Source organism: Lampris incognitus, chromosome 19, assembly GCF_029633865.1.
Source record: "Lampris incognitus isolate fLamInc1 chromosome 19, fLamInc1.hap2, whole genome shotgun sequence".
Classification (NCBI taxonomy): domain Eukaryota; kingdom Metazoa; phylum Chordata; class Actinopteri; order Lampriformes; family Lampridae; genus Lampris; species Lampris incognitus.
In genome coordinates, this window is record NC_079229.1 from 26521952 (window position 1) to 26538732 (window position 16781).

At 44.5% G+C, this 16781-nt stretch overlaps 1 protein-coding gene across 1 annotated transcript in view; it reads right to left on the minus strand.

The window, feature by feature from the left end:
• Positions 1 to 936: 936 nt before the first annotated feature.
• Positions 937 to 16781, minus strand: part of pou6f2 (POU class 6 homeobox 2) — an 81244-nt gene continuing 65399 nt past the window's right edge. The window contains 4 exon segments of the mRNA XM_056299813.1: positions 937 to 1444; positions 6392 to 6560; positions 8383 to 8536; positions 10853 to 11062. Of these exon segments, the coding sequence (XP_056155788.1) occupies positions 937 to 1444; positions 6392 to 6560; positions 8383 to 8536; positions 10853 to 11062 (1041 nt within the window).

Sequence of the window (16781 nt, forward strand, 5' to 3'; positions counted from 1 at the left end):
TCAACCTAACCTTTACCTTACTTTATTATAACCCTCCATTATCTGCCGCTGTCAAGCCAAGTGCGCATGTGCAAGAGCTTTGCAAACCTAGGGTTACCGCCTAGACGTGACCCAGAAACAAAGCTGCGCTAGACTTGGCGGACGCTGAAATCCCTCATAAGACAGTGCTTAGTTCACCATGTCGCCCTCCTCTGAAACAACACCGTTAAATTGCCCACAGACACCTGTAAAAGTTGTAAAGAGTTACACCGTGACTGAAAACATGTGCAGATGAAACACAAACTGAAGGCAAACAACATTATGCAGTGGTTTAACAGCAAAGGTACCTTTTTTTTCTCTTTCCCAAAAGAGAACTTCGCCGATGTGAGTTCAGTCTGAAGACAGTGTTTTCTTTTTAGATATTTACATACAAACAATGGAGAAAAAGAAAGCGAGACAAAGATAAAATGTATGCTCAACCTCACACATATAGCTTAGATCTGCCAGTACAAATGTAAAAATTTAGAGCACATTTACATTACAAAATTATTCTTAGTACTCAGATGCAACAGACTTTGGTAAATAGTGTTTTAATTTGGTATGATCTCGTTACTAAATCCCCCCTCATGAGAACCAAAGTTTGGGCAAATATTCTGGTCTGAAAGGCCAGCATCTAAAACTCTTTGAAACAGCACACCGTAGGTTTGTACATAATTCTCAGATATTAATCTCTTTTTTTCATGTTTTTGGTTTCGCGGTCATGTACATAACTTGTGGTAATCACACTGACAACACATAGTTTTGTTTGCAAACTCATGACTGTCCGTTCAGTTGACTTCATATAAGCAGAGGAATGTTTTTTTTCATTTTTTTTTCAGTTTCATTCCATTGTGGGTTCATCCACCTTGTAGTTTTTAAGAGATGCCACTTTTCACCTCCGCCTTTCGGCGAGCCAGTTCATTTTGGGAGCTCCTCCAGAGGATCGGTGAGGGGGTCCATTGGTGCAGCCGGGCCGAGGTCGGGCTGTTTCAAACGCTTTATCGTGTTTTTCAAGGCTTGCCTCTTGTTGCAGAACCAGACGCGGACCACTTCTCTGTCGTAGTTCAGTTTTTCGGCTATTTCTGTCATTTCTTGTCCAGAGGGGTGCGTGTTCTTCTCAAAGTGGCTGTTGAGGATCTCCAGTGCCTGCGGGGTGAAAGACGTCCTCCGCTTGCGTTTTTTCGAAGGCTCGCTGCCGATAAACTCAGTCAGGTTCTGCATGCCGGATCGGTGGCGGGCTTCAGCCTCGGCCATCCAGCGCTCCAGAACGGGCTTAATCTTCTGGGCGCTTTTAGGGGTGATGTCCAACTTCTCAAACCTGGCAGGATATAAAAGGCCAGGGTTCAGTTTGCCTGTCAGACTGCTACCTATAGTGTTCTCTTGGGCTTCCTGTGGTAGGAAAAAGTGGCTTCTCAGGATGGTGTGTCTGGGGAGAATTGAGAAAGAAAAATCTTACTTAGGTGCCCTGCCAGAACAAGGGATAAGCTGCCTGCCTTAGTCAGCCAGTCTCCTCAACCCGGATGCCACCGGGACAGAGACTCACATTATCCAGACACACATACATGCCAAACTCCTCTGTGCTCAGCAACTGGGATTACCATCGCTCCAGAGGCTGGGAGTGATGGTAACCAGTGGCATGCTAATTTCGTTGGAGGAGGCTGTGGCTCTCTGTCCCAGATTAACAATAGTGGAGGTGAGGAGATCTTGCCATAGGCTAGAATTTATGTGCATTTGCACCAAAAACATACCAAACACCTGACTAACATGACTGAATATGGTAAAATCTGAAAAAAACAAAACAAACAAAATCTAAAAATAAGAGCAAGTATGATTATCATGTTCCATAACCTTCCTTCAAGTGACGTCACACCACCAATGCATGCACTTAAAAGTGCATATGACACTATAATTTATTTACCAAACAAGATTTAATTATTGATATACAAGTACATTTACTACATTTTTCAAAATTTCTCGTTTTCATCTTTTAAAAATTTATCTTTACATATCTAATATTAAAATAAATCTAATTTAAATTGAAATAAATTTAATCTTGACTTTATGGACGTGTGACACATAACGGTGCACATGGGTCATGTACGAGCAGAGAGCAAAGCCATTCATCACAGGCAAGGGAGCGCTGCTAACTGGTCGACCGAGGCCCTCTGTCAGGTACTTTGTACTGAGATTACAACACAAATAAAATACTTCTGGGGAATGGATAGGAAAAAGTTAATATTTTTAGCCTAATGGCTCACTATTATGAATGTAATCGTGTATGCATGAGAGTTTGTGGTCTCTTCTCCTGTAATGAGTTTTCCAGACGTGTCTAAGTGAAGAAGCTAGTGTTTAAAAGCAATAAACGTGTGGGATTACAAGACCCCTCGCCCGATTTTTCTGTCCCTCCTTACAACTAATGTAAGACCAAGGCCTTACCAGCGCCACTGTAAGGGATAAACCAAGCCCTGCATGTGGACTGTGACGGGTTCGAGATGTCACTTTACAGGCAAGAAAATGGCACCAAGTTAGGAGGAAGTGGTCCTATCTGAAGAGGGGCACAATCTTCATCGTTTTAATCTTTTTTTTGGGGGGGCGAGGCGGCGAGGTGAGCTGCCTCACAGAACGCTGTGAGGAGAGACGGCCCGGGCAACAACATTGCTTGTTCCCTGATTTCAGTGCACTACGCCTCGTCTACAGGCAGTATTATTTATAACCTTTCCCTCCTAAACAGGGGAAGGAAGAGGAGGGCTGCGCACTGGCGGGAACACATTAGAAAACACGGGGAGTTGGTGGAGACAGGACATTTCATGGATCAACAGAAACCTAAAGATACTAAAATGAGTTGAGAGCTGCTCGGCTGGTGTATACAATCCCGCCACGACTGCATAACCGCCAAGGAAAAATGGCCCCGAATGCACGTCCGTCTTCCCTCCCAGAACCCGGCTGTGCTATCATAAGGACCTCAGCAGCCGCAGCCAGGCATACTCTGTATTTAGGCCTGAATTACGCTACACCTCTGGGGTATTATTGCACACGTCACGAACCATAGATTTGAGCAATCTTAAGGTTTTAGTCGTCATGTTCGAGGCACTTGCTTAAAAATCATCCTGGTATTTGTACTGTACGTTTGAGTCATGATGTAATGAAACCTACTATTCTTTGTTGTATCTGAAACAGCACTGATCGTTAAATACGAAATGAAAATTCCCCAAAAAAACAAAAAACCTCTGAATAATTAATACTTGATCATTGATGTCTCAAAGTTGTCGATTCTCATGGCTTAAACAGGCTACTGCGACATGATTTTAATACAAAAATACAAGAAATAAGATTCGTAGCTTGTAATAAATGTGTAATAAATGTGAACTGTAAGCAAATTTTATCACAAGTTACAAAATAACTTGTAATAAATGTGCATTGTAAGCAAATATCATAACTTATCAGTTATTATTAGTAAAAGTTACAAAACAACTTGTACTAAATGTGTAATAAATGTGCACTGTAAGCAAATGTTTATCAGGTTACAAAACAAAGTGTAATAAATGTGTAATAAATGTGCACTGTTAGCAAGTATCTATTACAAGCTGCAAAACAACATGTAATAAATGTGTAATAAAGGTTCACTGCAGGCAAATATATGGGTGCACAAAAATGTGAAACTTAGCAGGGTTTTACATTTTAATATTTGAAAGGGAGTTAATAAAAAAATATATCTATATTAGGATGAAGTCTCTGTGCAGATCAGAAGGACTCTGGTTCTTTATTCTCTCCTGAGATATTTCCTTTATACCTGCTAAAGTGAGCCTGCCAAGGCCAGATAGGACACACCGGCAAGCCGTGGGTCTGATGATGCCCTCATGTAATGCCCGTGCCTTTTTAGATAAGCTAATAAAGTGCTTTGAAATCGAGCTGAGCAATGGAAGGAGACAAGCTGGAAGTATCTGTCACTGTCTGTTCTCCGTCTGGGTTTCAGCTCGCCGCCCCTGAGCTACTGCACAGGCCCGTCCTCCTCAGACTCCCATGTCTCTGTTGATGTTAACTAAACTAAAGCATGTGAAGTTCGCCCCGCTACTTAAAACATCAGGAGATGCCTGTCATGTTCCATGTCACACACACATCAAGAGAAAAAAAATTGTCTTAACAGCAGGGATAACAAGCCACAGAGTGTTTATTTTTGAAGCTAATGGCTTTTAATGTATGTTATAAATACTTGAATAATGCATGACGGTAAATATTTCATGTGTGATTTTTAAGACTTAAAACATTAGTCGGCGGCGGGCTGCGCCTCATAAGAAGCCCGGCCCCTGCACAGTTTCACATTTTATCGGCCTTTTGATGTTGATGTGATGAAATTTTTAAAAGTGCGTGGCAGCGCCGTGTCACATAAACAGAGCGGGTCATCAGCGAAGTGCACGCGTTCCAGAGGCGCATTAAAATTAATACAGGAATAAGACAGCAGATTTCACAGCAAGCGAATAGGAAACACCAGTGAAAACTACTGCAAATCGTGCCGTGGTGGCGCCTTTCTGACCCGTCTTTTAGACAAAGGAAAGGTCATTTGGGAGACTTTAAACTTGAATGAATATGAAAACAACTAAACCATTAGAAATGAATGCAAAAAAAAGAAGTTAGCATTAAGTTGCTAATGGCAAAGCATTGTATTAGCCTATATGAGGCCTTCTGCTTTCTATAAATTCATATCTTTTTGAATGAAAAATACTTTTGGGAAGCTCTACTTGAACAAGAAATGGTCTCGAAAGATCGGCCTCGTTTGATAGCTTAGCGCCAAATGTTAGTCATGTGGAAACACCGGACGAAAAAGGTTGTAACCTGCTAACAGTAATTGTCTTATGAATATATAATGCACCGTTTATGGCTAAACTCGTGTCCTCGTGGCACGTTGAGACACGGCAATCTTATTAGCGGGTCTTCCCCCGTCAGCTTCTCTCATGCCAAAGTGAAATGAATGGAAATAGGCCTTAGTAATAATTAAATGCTTTTAAGTGCTTCGTGTAATACTCATGTATGTATTTTGCATAAGTGACACACGGCTGTCATGTCAGAGGATGAGAAGGGGGGGGTGAGGTGGGGTAGAGCAGCCTCAGCACAGACACGGGAGCTTCGTTTGTCAGACAGAGATATTCGATTATGTATTTTAATATCTTAATGATGTCTGTTAAAACGGTGGGGAAAAAAAAAACCGACGGCAGATGTGGACACCAGACAGTTATGAGTATTTATTGGGATGGTGCGAGCGGGTGGCTTCGTCGCCTGCTTTGGGGTCTCACTGCAAGTTTTATTTGACAGATATACAAAGTATTGATGAATATTTATGACGTTATGGATAATCGTTTAGCTTAGCAATACACGATTACACCACCAGACAGAGCATTATGGCGCTTGTGTGGGACCGCCCATAGGGAACGCATCTATTTATCACATACCTTCCTATGTTCAGGTCAGTTTGCAGACTTTTTTCAGGTGACATGCAATGCCAAAATGACCGAATGTGCCCTGCATTATTTGATATCTATAGACGATGTAGTAAACTAGGATAGGATCCCACATTCTGTGTTTTGACGGGGATATGGATTTTGCAAACCAATTCTTCCCAGCTAGCCTGGTGCACGCTACTGTAGGTTTTCATTACCATGTAATATTTAGTCTAAACCTGTTAGGAAATTCTTATATGCTCAAACTGAAAATGTTGAGGGATTTAAAGTGACACTAGCTTCATGTCTGACTTTATTCAGCAAGGCTGTCCCGGGCCTGCTGGCTCTATTTAGATAAGCACAATGCAGACTATGAACTTCTCACTGAGCAACACTGTGTTGGAAAACCTCATTAAAAAGCCTGACCAGTGTCTTCTCTCTACTAGTTAGCTCATAAGAAAAGTTTTCGAACTTCAATCTTGGAATTAGTTACTTGATATTTCTCGATTGCTTCGATAATTAAAGAGGAAATGAAGCCCCCTTCAATGGAGGTAAATGGTTTTCAGGTTGTAGCAACAGTTTTATCACTTGAAGGAAAGGAAGGAATATCGCAGATCTAAAAACATTATGAAATCCAAACTATGAAAATAGCTGAATAATTCTGCTGCAGAGAAAAATGACAACATCAATTTTTTGGGAGGGGGGGGGATCAACTGTAGTCATTCATTTTAAAGTCTCAGAAGTACTGAGTGTCAAAATGAATGCGTCAACTATAGATGACGGTCATTGTTTATTTCATGAGAAATATCATTATCAAGTTTAATTTTGTGCCAGGAGTGACCCTGTGGGAGATTTCTAAAATGGTTTACATCATATTTTTGGGGAAAGAAAAAGAAAAAGAAACATTTGGGTGGTTTGTGCACATCTGGGGTTCCCCTTACCTGCAGATGGCAGACTGGCTGTAAGCGGGGCCCTCGGCTGCACTGAGCGCCTGGCCCACCTGAGTTTGTGTCAGGCCCAGGGACAGCCGTCGGATCTTGAACGCCTTTGCGAATTCCCGTATCTCCTCCAGGTTGACGCCGTCCACCTCACTGGGGGCAGTCTGCGGGTCTGCACAATACAAAACATCTCTTTTTGTCAGCCCCTCTAGTTTTCAATTAGGCATCTTATTTTCTGCACCGAGTGAGGCTACATTACAATTCAGCACCCCTGCAAAAAAACGTGTAAAGGATAAATATTCGATAATGGGTGTTTTAGGGGATGAATTCCTCCAGTTTGTGGATAAAGGTATGGCGCGGCACTCTGAAATGCTCATGTAATTGTGTGAATGTGGAGCCGCTCCATCGACATTCCTGGCATTCAGTGAGAATCATGAAGGAGCATTCTCTCTGTGGCATGAAAGCTCTCTGGAATGTATATTAAAGCATCCTCCTTATTCATCGCCATTCAAACCCGAGGCCACAAATGAGCTTCATACTCAGTTGTGTTGTAAAGGAAAAAAAGAAAAACGATATCCAGTTGTATGCCAAAGAAAGCTAAAAAAATAACTTTTCACCGAGAAATGCTGTTTGTAAATCACTTCTTTACCAACCACATTTCAGCGGATTTGAAAAATTCGCCATGGCATTTTGAGGAATTTCCCGGTTAATAAAAAGCGATTTCACATTGTACATCAATGTCAGGTGCCGTGGCATCCTGCTTACTAAAGCAAAGTTTGTGCCTCTGAATTATTCATCTTGGTCATTATCAATGAATTATTAAAGGAATCCTCCAAGCGTATTTTAATAAAAAATCTATGGGGCTGCCATCTTGCTGTGCCTCATAAGTGACGTGTAGCGTACGCGGCATGCTCAAAGACGTGTGAACGGTGGGAAGATGAGGGATTGAAAAACGCCAGTGTGACTGCAGCAAGGGGCATGAACATTAACAGCGCTGCCCCCCCCCCCCGCACCTTAATGAGCAACTTTGCCGTTATTCCCCACGGAGCCCTTTTTCCCCTCAGCGATTTAAAGGACTACGGCTCACTGGCCTCTTTATTTGGGAGGGACGGCACGCCTCGCCAATATCTTAAATATCAGTAATGTTGCAACTTAAATGGTTACATATTTGTTTAGCATTGGCCAATGATGATGTTTCATTGTGACACCGCCATATGATTGTGCTCTGTTGTGTGTGTGTGTGTGTGTGTGTGTGTGTGTGTGTGTGTGTGTGTGTGTGTGTGTGTGTGTGTGATGGAGTTGAACGCTACGGAGATGAGTTGATGTGGGCTCATACTCAGCGTAAAGCAGTAATCCTATTTAAGAGCAGAGGAGAGACACAATGAGCGTGTGCAGACTCAAAAAGCAGTTCGTGTGATTTATACTTTCCCAACGCAGAACTAAACACAGTGTCTGCAACAAGTTGATCAATGGCAGTTTCTTTCTTTTGTTATTAAATTCGCTGGCGTTCGTTACTGCCTTTAAAATGAATTTACCTGAAGTTTGGGTGAATTGACGGTGACAAATGCAATTTATTTGAACAACAACAGAGTTTTTAAGGCAACATGGGCACGCTGACAGATTGGGGTCCAGTGATTTATAATGGTCTGCCAAAAAGCCCCGGCATTAGGAGGACATGGCTTATGGTCACCATGCACACAAGCCACGTTTGATTGTCTAATAAACCGATGAATTCAACGAGCCAGAGTCGACTAACTCACACAGAGGATGGAGGGACCCGCTCAAAAGCTCTCTACACTGCAAGCAATCCAGGTACAACTCCGGCGTGTCCGTCGTGTTCAGTGTGCGAGCGCATGTTTAAGGTGCAAATTCCAAACTATCATCACAAGAAAGAAGCGGTGGATCCCCAAAGTGTTTGTCGTCAGTTTTTTTTTTTTGCCTTTCATTTCATGCATTACAACACATTATGTATGTGAGCTGTGCTGGGCACTTACTGCTGACCAGCTGTCCCACGCTGAGTGCAGAGGAAGAGGAGGAAGTGGACGAGGAAGAGGAGGCCTGGTGGAGAGGACTCTGTCTGTGGGGCATGTGGAGCAGGTTGGGCTGAGATGAGGCCGGGCCTGTCTGACCCTGTTGACCCTGAGGCAGCTGAACACACACACACACACACACACACACACGGTTGATAAAACATATTGACAGTGGGTAAAATACACATCTATTACGTCAATCGGCAGAACACCATGGCTGGCACTCTGAATAATAACAGTAGCCATGTCATTATGATGATTGGGACACAATGATATTCATATTCAATAATCACAATTAGATTAGACACCAGCAATTAGACATACTGACAGTGAGAATGAATACATCTCGACTGCTGGCTACATTGTGTAAACTGACAGTGTAGTGTGTGTGTGTGTGTGTGCGTATATATATATATATATATATATATATATATATACAGGATTAAGATGGATCTATATATATATATCTATATCTATCTATGTATGTATGTATGTATGTATGTATGTATGTATGTATGTATGTATGTATGTATGTATCTATCTATCTATCTATCTATCTATCTATCTATCTATCTATCTATCTATCTATATATATATATATATATATATACAGGGTAGACAGATTAATTTATAGACTATTTAAGGGTCCATCATGTCTGCAGCATCTTTCTGTTACAGAAAAGGTGGTGTGTCTGAGAGAAAGTGAATGCTGCCTCAGCCCCAGTTGCCTCCCTCTGTCTCCATGTGCTCCATAATTCCCTGCCCTACTGAAAGGAACTCCCTCTTTTTTTTTCTTCTTCTAAAGAACAGCTTGTGACAATTAAAGTGTGATTTCTCTTGTCACCAGCCCGGCGAGGGCGCTAATAACGGCAGTCTGAGTGGGAGGAAACATGTGGACACAGCAGTCCCCGTATAAAACATAATTCATGATCCGCTGGCTATGTGCTCTGACAGTGGGAAAACGATGTATTTTCATGTATTATGCACATTTGAATCGCTTTTACAAGATCAAGATGGTATGCCTACACTTTAAAAGTGAAGGCCGTCTCCATGGTAAACTAGGCCGGCTTCTCCTCTCTTTGCTATTAATTATTTTTCTCCGCGGCATGTGTTTGTTTGGATGGTGGGAGATGTCAACAGCGATGCACACACTGTCAGGACTGTTGACAGGCCGGGAGAATTATCTAGCTTCACTGGAAATATTTCAGAGTGCAGAGTCTGACAACCGTAAATTATGCCCACGGAGCAAAGTGTACATGTGGCTTTGAAGTGGAGACAAAAGCATAAGCATTATTACAAATGCATTAATTCATCCAAGAGTGTAATCTGGTAGCCCGTAAAGTGACAATTAGGTGTCCATCTGCTGGGAGATCATCCGTCTTACGCCGTGCAGGCCTTCACTGGGAACCTCTAGTCTGTAATTCTGCACTGACATTGTCGTCCGCAGTTCAATAGCGCCTTAAATGTGACATTGTGGTGCATGTCCGCGTGAAGCTGCGTGCATGTCCAAACTTTTGCAATGTACAGGACCGGGAGTTGTAACTGTAAAGCTGAATCTAGTGTGCAAAACAGCAAAACAAAGCAGAAAAAAAAATAACACCGTTGCGGGTGTAATTTTCATGCAGGGGCGACATTCTCTCTTTAAATGCCTTATCGAAGACAAACGTCATGGGTTTGGCTGGGTCAGCGAGGACAAAGCGGAGGACTCGCGAGCACGAGTGAAGGAGGGAAGGTTGACAAAGGCGTTTTGGAGGTTTTTTTTTTTAAGTGGGCCGATGAAGAGCTTTTCTTTTTGTTTCTCGGGGGAGCTCTGTGGGGGGTTCGTAAGAGTCCTCAAGACCGAGTCTGAAAAGTTCTACGACAAGTGCCTCAAGCACACGCGCACACAGACACACACACAAAGATGAGGAAACACTTGTGCACAAAAGCACGGGCAAACGCAAAATTTGATGCCAATATCAGGTGCCAGGTTGTGAGCCATGACTTCGAGAGGAGAGGAAAAAAAACAAACGTTCGGGGTGTTAAAAATAAAACGAGTGGTCATACTCCACTTGGTATTGCTTATCTGATGAGATCATTTAGATCTTTACGCCGTGTATTTGAGGCAGGGGGTACATCTTCTTATGCATAATTTGTGTACGGCATAATGTATAAACACTTCATACTGACTCATTTAGTGGATGCTTTTATCCAAAACTGTGTTTAACCCACAGGCATCTCTAAAGCACGAGACCCTGAGATTTAATGCCATGTCAAGTGCAGTTAGTGTAGGTGTACAGTAGGTGGACCACCAGTAGTGACGCAAGTAAAGGGATATTCAAATGTAAACACACGAATAAAAGGAAATCCAGATGTATACATGTAATACCATATGATACACAGGTGTGGTGTTTGCGCTCAGATGTATGTGCGTGTTTGTCTGCGTCTACGTTACCTGCTGTCCAGGCTTGATTGGCGACAGCGTGATTCCCTGGGTGTTGATGACAGGCAGGATCTGATTGCCGATCACCGTGGCAATGATCTGGCCTTGAGCATTGGTCAGAAGCTGAGGTGTAATTGGCTGAACCTGCAGCGCCGGGTTGCCACCTCCTGATTGGCTGGAGGCTCCCGCTGAGTTGGGCATCAGTGGGATTGTCCCAATTATCTACAAAGGGGGGGGGGGGGCAGAGTGGAGAGGAAATTAGCCGAGAGGGAGCAATGGGGTAATCGCCGCTGGAGTGCCGAGGTTATTCTCAGTTTTGATCAGAAGTAAGCGTTATCCAAACCCTGGTGGTGCGCACGCTGATTGTAAAGCACAGCGTCTGTCATACATCTATCAGTCACTGACACCGGGACCAACAGAGCCGTGGGCTGGCTCCGATGGTGTGGTTGGTGTGCATGTGTGTTTTGGAGAGGTAGACAGAAAAAGAGTTTGACACAGAAAGAGAGAGTGAGCGAGAGAGAGAGAGAGAGAGAGAGAGAGATGTGACAAGATAGCATGAACCTTTCCACCCACTCTTACTCTGCTGACCTCTACATATAGCACACTTGAAGCACAGACAAAGGAGATGGGGAGGGGGAGAGGGAGAGAGCAAGAGAGAGAGAGAGCGAGAGAGAGAGGTAAACATACACATGAACATCTTGTCACTGAGGTGATTTTACAGGTTGGGGCATGTGAAGTCAAAGCGGACTGCAGGTAGTACACTGCAAAGGTTTGCTCAGAATACCAGTGTGTGTAATGATGCACACCGCCGACTGTATTATCAATCGTTTAAGCCAGGGAAGTGTGTGTGTGTGTGTGTGTGTGTGTGTGTGTGTGTGTGTGTGTGTGTGCATGCTTGTAAGTTTGTACACAGCTTTGACACAACTGTCTTAGTCTTTGTTAAGAAGGAAGTGGTACTGCGCTTAGGGACACCGCCCATTGCATCTTCTAACACACAAATATGTAGACAAACACACACACACACACACACACACACACACACACACACACACACACACACACACACACACACACACACACACACACACACCGCAGAAAAACATACACAAAGAGAAAGAGGGAGCAATAAAGAGATAGAGGGATGCAAAAAGTCAGATAGAGACATTAAGAGAGCTAGAGACAAAGAGTGAGTCGGTGAGGGAACAACAGACAGACAGAGAGACAAAAACAGCAAGAGAGAGAGAGAGAGAGAGAGAGAGAGAGAGAGAGAGAAAGAGAGGGAGAGAGGCCCCTGCGTTTCTAATTCAGCTCCAAGGGTCCCAGGGGTACCTCTCCTCCCTTTCCTGCAAGCCCTTCATCCCTGGCTCTCCTCTCCTCGGTGGCTGTAATCAGGAGGGGCAGATCAAAGGGGGCGGCAGAGTGTCACTGCGGCGTTTTAGCTCTCGGAGCTGCCAGAGTGTGGCCTAGAGTGGCGCTTTAGGGGGGACTTAGCGCCTCTTCACCATGATGAAGGTTAATGTCATCTGGGGACTGGTTCTGGGCAGCTTCAGAGCAACAGTCGTCACCCTGCCCCCCCTGCCCCCCTGCTCCACCCAGCCTCATTACGCCACAAAAAAACAGCCACGATGGATGAGAGACCCATCCTTCCAGATCACGTTATTTAGACCAAGTATGGCAGCCGCACAAAGAGCTGCTTGATCCAAAACTGAATCGTGTTTTTTTGGGCTCTCAAACGTGACTGTTTTGTGATATGGGGTGCTTGACATTTTTTTGGGGGTACTTAACAGCACATCAACCAGAGACGAATTATATATTTCTTTACTAACAGCTTCCTATCTATATGTGCATAACATTAACCAAGTCCTCGCTCTCTCTCTCCAGTCTCCAAAGCATTGCTACCTCCGCTAATCTGATTCTGACTGGACTGCCTGCCCCTCCCCTCTCTGTCTCTCTCTCTCTCACCCTCTCTCCCTTCCTTTGACATGATAGGGAGGGATCTGTAGGAGAAAGGTGGGCCGGTTATCTGTAATTCATCCCTGCCACGGCTCATTTGCTTGCGTTGCTTCGCATTAGGGGAGAGATAATTTATCTCTCTCTCCACGTCGCCTCTACAAATTCTCCCGTAATGCTCTCCTGCCACTTAGCATATTTTATTGCCCCGCCTGACGCTCATGTCTCCCGAGTCCCAACGATCTCGCTTTGCATGCCGGCATGGCGAGGAACTTGTTCCGCTCAATTATTCATCATCATTGGACTAAGTGGTTGTTCCATAAGCATAATAAAAGACCGGGCGACTGACAGCCGAGCTCTCCTCGCTGTCCCGGCGTGCAGCGCTCCTCCATCTGACTTCTTCACTCACGTTTCATGGCAGTGTAACCCTGGCAAGTCGACTGCAAAGGTTAAAGGTCTCGGCGCGGGGCGACAGTGTGGATGAACAGACATGCATTTCTTTTTAAATAGCAAAATTAAAGTATGAGGTTGTCCCATTTGGGGCTGCAGGGCTTGCATTCAGAACCTCACTCGTGCATGCGACAGGAAGCCGGTCTGTTTTCTATTGCTTTTTGTTGTTTTCCTTTCCAGGTGGAGTGGCGTGTCGGGAGGCTTGTCCTTTCTCCCTCAACCCAGCAGAACTCATTAAGATTATGCTGCTCCCGTTTCCGCAGAAATGTCATCTCATCTCTCCAGCTGGGGCAATCTGTGTCTTTAGCCATGGTCGCCAGGCAATACCTCCCCCCATTTGCGGCCTTATGCAGCTCGTGCTGTGAATGGGGAGGAAAACTTTCCTCGTGGAAAAATGTTGGGAAGTTTGGATCTGTGTCACAACAACTCCACCACACAAAATCACAAGCACGTCAAAGGCTCAAACATCAGCGGCCTTAACAACATGCTGCACTCAGCGGCCATGCCTCGGGTGTTAATTTCAGTACATTATTTTTCCCAACTATTTGGATATTTTCTTGCACCGATTGATTTTTTTTCTTCATTTCAAGTGAGTGAAGACAAAATAAATGTACATCTGTTGGGGCCTTGGCAGCCTGTCCAGGGTGTCTCCCCACCTGCCACCCAATGACTGCTGGGATACGCTCCAGCATCCCCGTGACCCTGAGAGCAGGATAAGTGGTTCCAATAATGGATGGATGGATCTGTTGGGGCAGAATGAGATAAGACTGATAAACTTTGAACAAAAAAAATGATTTGGAACGGACCGGAAACAAGGAATTAAGTCTTGCAAAAAAAAGGAAACATTTTAGAACAAAAATATTTTTTGGGGATTTCTCCCCCCTTTTTCTCTCAATTGTACTTGGCCAATTACCCCACTCTTCCGAGCTGTCCCGGTCACTGCTCCACCCCCTCTGTCGATCCAGGGAGGGCTCCAGACTACCACATGCCTCCTCCGATACATGTGGAGTCGCCAGCCGCTTCTTTTCACCTGACAGTGAGGAGTTTCACCAGGGGGACGTAGTGCGTGGGAGGATCACACTATTCCCCCCAGTTCCCCCCTCCCCCCTGAACAGGTGTCCTGGCCGACCAGAGGAGGCGCTAGTGCGGTGACCAGGACACATACCCACATCCAGCTTCCCACCCGCAGATACGGCCAATTGTGACTGTAGGGACGCCCGACCAAGCCGGAGGTAACACGGGACGGACAGGTTTATCTGCTTGTGTAGTAAAAGAATTCAGAAGAATTACCCTTCTATGAGCGTTTTAGTCTGGATATGAAATGAAAGCCTTTGCCAGGCCTGTCGCTGGGTGTAGTGCTTACTGTTTTTACACCTCCTCTTGGGGCCAATGGCGTCAACTGATACACAGAGGTGAATTTGTTTTGCAGTCGAGGTCATACAGACTAAGTTGCTCTGCAGGTTAACTGAGCATACATACAGTCCTTACTCGGTGTTTGTTGCATTAGTGTGTGCAGCGTCTGCCCTGCAGGCCCTAGTCCCTTTACTGGAGGCGGGGAGCCAGTGAGGAGGATGGATGGGCCCGACAATGCAGGCCCGCGAAAGGTCTCCGCATCACAAAGATGAGGGTCAACAGATCAGGGATTTTCTTCGCATCAAGCTTTTCAGGGGCGTCCAACGCATTTTAGGTCATTCTGAACCCTCGTAATCTTTTCATTTCCCGCCACACTTCCGTCAGGAGGAATGTAAAATTTGCGCTGAAAGGAAGATTTGCAACACGGCTGCAGGTTTATATCGGGGGAGGTCTTGTACATTCTCCATGGATAAAGGAAGAAAAAACAAATGGGAGCGATGTAACGCACAAAATAGGTTTTAAAATTTTGTGAACATATTGTTTCACAGAAAGTCCGTCAAATGTCGAACATCTCAACTTCTCCAGTTCGTTAATGAATTCATAAATGAGACTCATGTAGACTTCATGAGAAAGTCATGGATGAATTGCAAAGGAAATAAAAAGGTCGAAAACCGTGCTGCGTTTCAAATCCCATTTGTGTTAAATTCATGGTGGACGTCGCCACACGGCGGACAGTGCACATAACAGTTCTCTTCTTTATTCAGAATACCCAGCATCCTCCAGCACATATTAAAGCAAATTCAGTAAACAGCCCTAGCTCTGCTTCAAGTGAAGTAGCCCACAAGTGCAAAGCTTGATATATAAAAAAAAAGAGGTTATTTTTGTCTCTTGTTTTGGGATTTTCTATGCTGACACAATGTCTTCTTTTATGGTGGGGAGCCTCTGAGAGTGTTTGTTGGTCCTCCAGCCCTGTTTGAGGCGTCTATTAGCCTGTATAATCTCCCCACTGCTTAGGGGGGGAGGGAGGTGGTACCCTCTGATAGGGTGGGTGCATGTTACAGAGCCCTCCATCTAAATAATGCTGTGGAATAATAAGGTAGGGAAGCAAAGGCTGTAGCCCAGGGCTTTGACCGTCTCAGTGACCTGATTATGTCAGGGAGTGTCAGCCGCCAAGACACTACAAAAGCACAGAGCATCCCATCAAATCCATATCCATGGCGATCTGTCCCCAGTGCACAAGGCACCTTCAGAGCCGGGGAAGTCCATACTGTCTCATTAGCAATGTTTAGCATCAAGGAATTACACACACACACACACACACACACACACACACACACACACACACACACACACACACACACACACACACACACACACACACACACACACACACACACACACACACACACACACACACACACACACACACACACACACACACACAAACACTACTGCTAATGAAATGGTGTGGTTATACCGGCACCGTTGCTGATCTTTACTGCGGCAGGCTCTGTGTGTAGTGTAAAAAACAAAGAGATTGCTGAAAGCACTCCGCGCCACATTATCATTATTATTTTTTATATGTCTATTTGTACACACCCCTACTCAGGTCACTGCAACAAAATGTCCCTAGCAGCACGACGAGGAATTGGTTGCATCGTTTTTAAGTTAGCGCTCTGAGGACAGTGCGAGTGTTAAAAGATGAAACCGGGGTTAAGGCATATACCGGCGTTTTTCGCTGGCGTGAAAGGGCACATTGTCCGTACAATTTTCCTTTAATACGTGCTGTGTGCACCTGCGATAAGATGATTCATTAGATAGGGCTCCACTATGACAAGCATCATCGTTCAAGCCTCTGGCTACTGATGGAACAATTCTGCAGCCACCCTGTAAATATGACAAGGTCAGCGTTTTACTGAGACGGGCTCATGCGGATGAAGAGAGAGAAGGGCTTTGTTTATTCCCAAAAAGCTTAACGTACTGTATGGCAGGGTGGCTAGCATGTTACTGGCAAGGATCTCCAAGACACTACAGAAACCAACCACCAGAAAACTATGAAAAATAAAAAAATAAAAAGACGACAACAATACAAACAATGTTTTGGATTCTGCTAGCTTGTATTTCATACGTGATGCAGTAAGGGACTCGTACGGGATGTTCCCCCCAAAAAAAACCATTACGTGGTAGA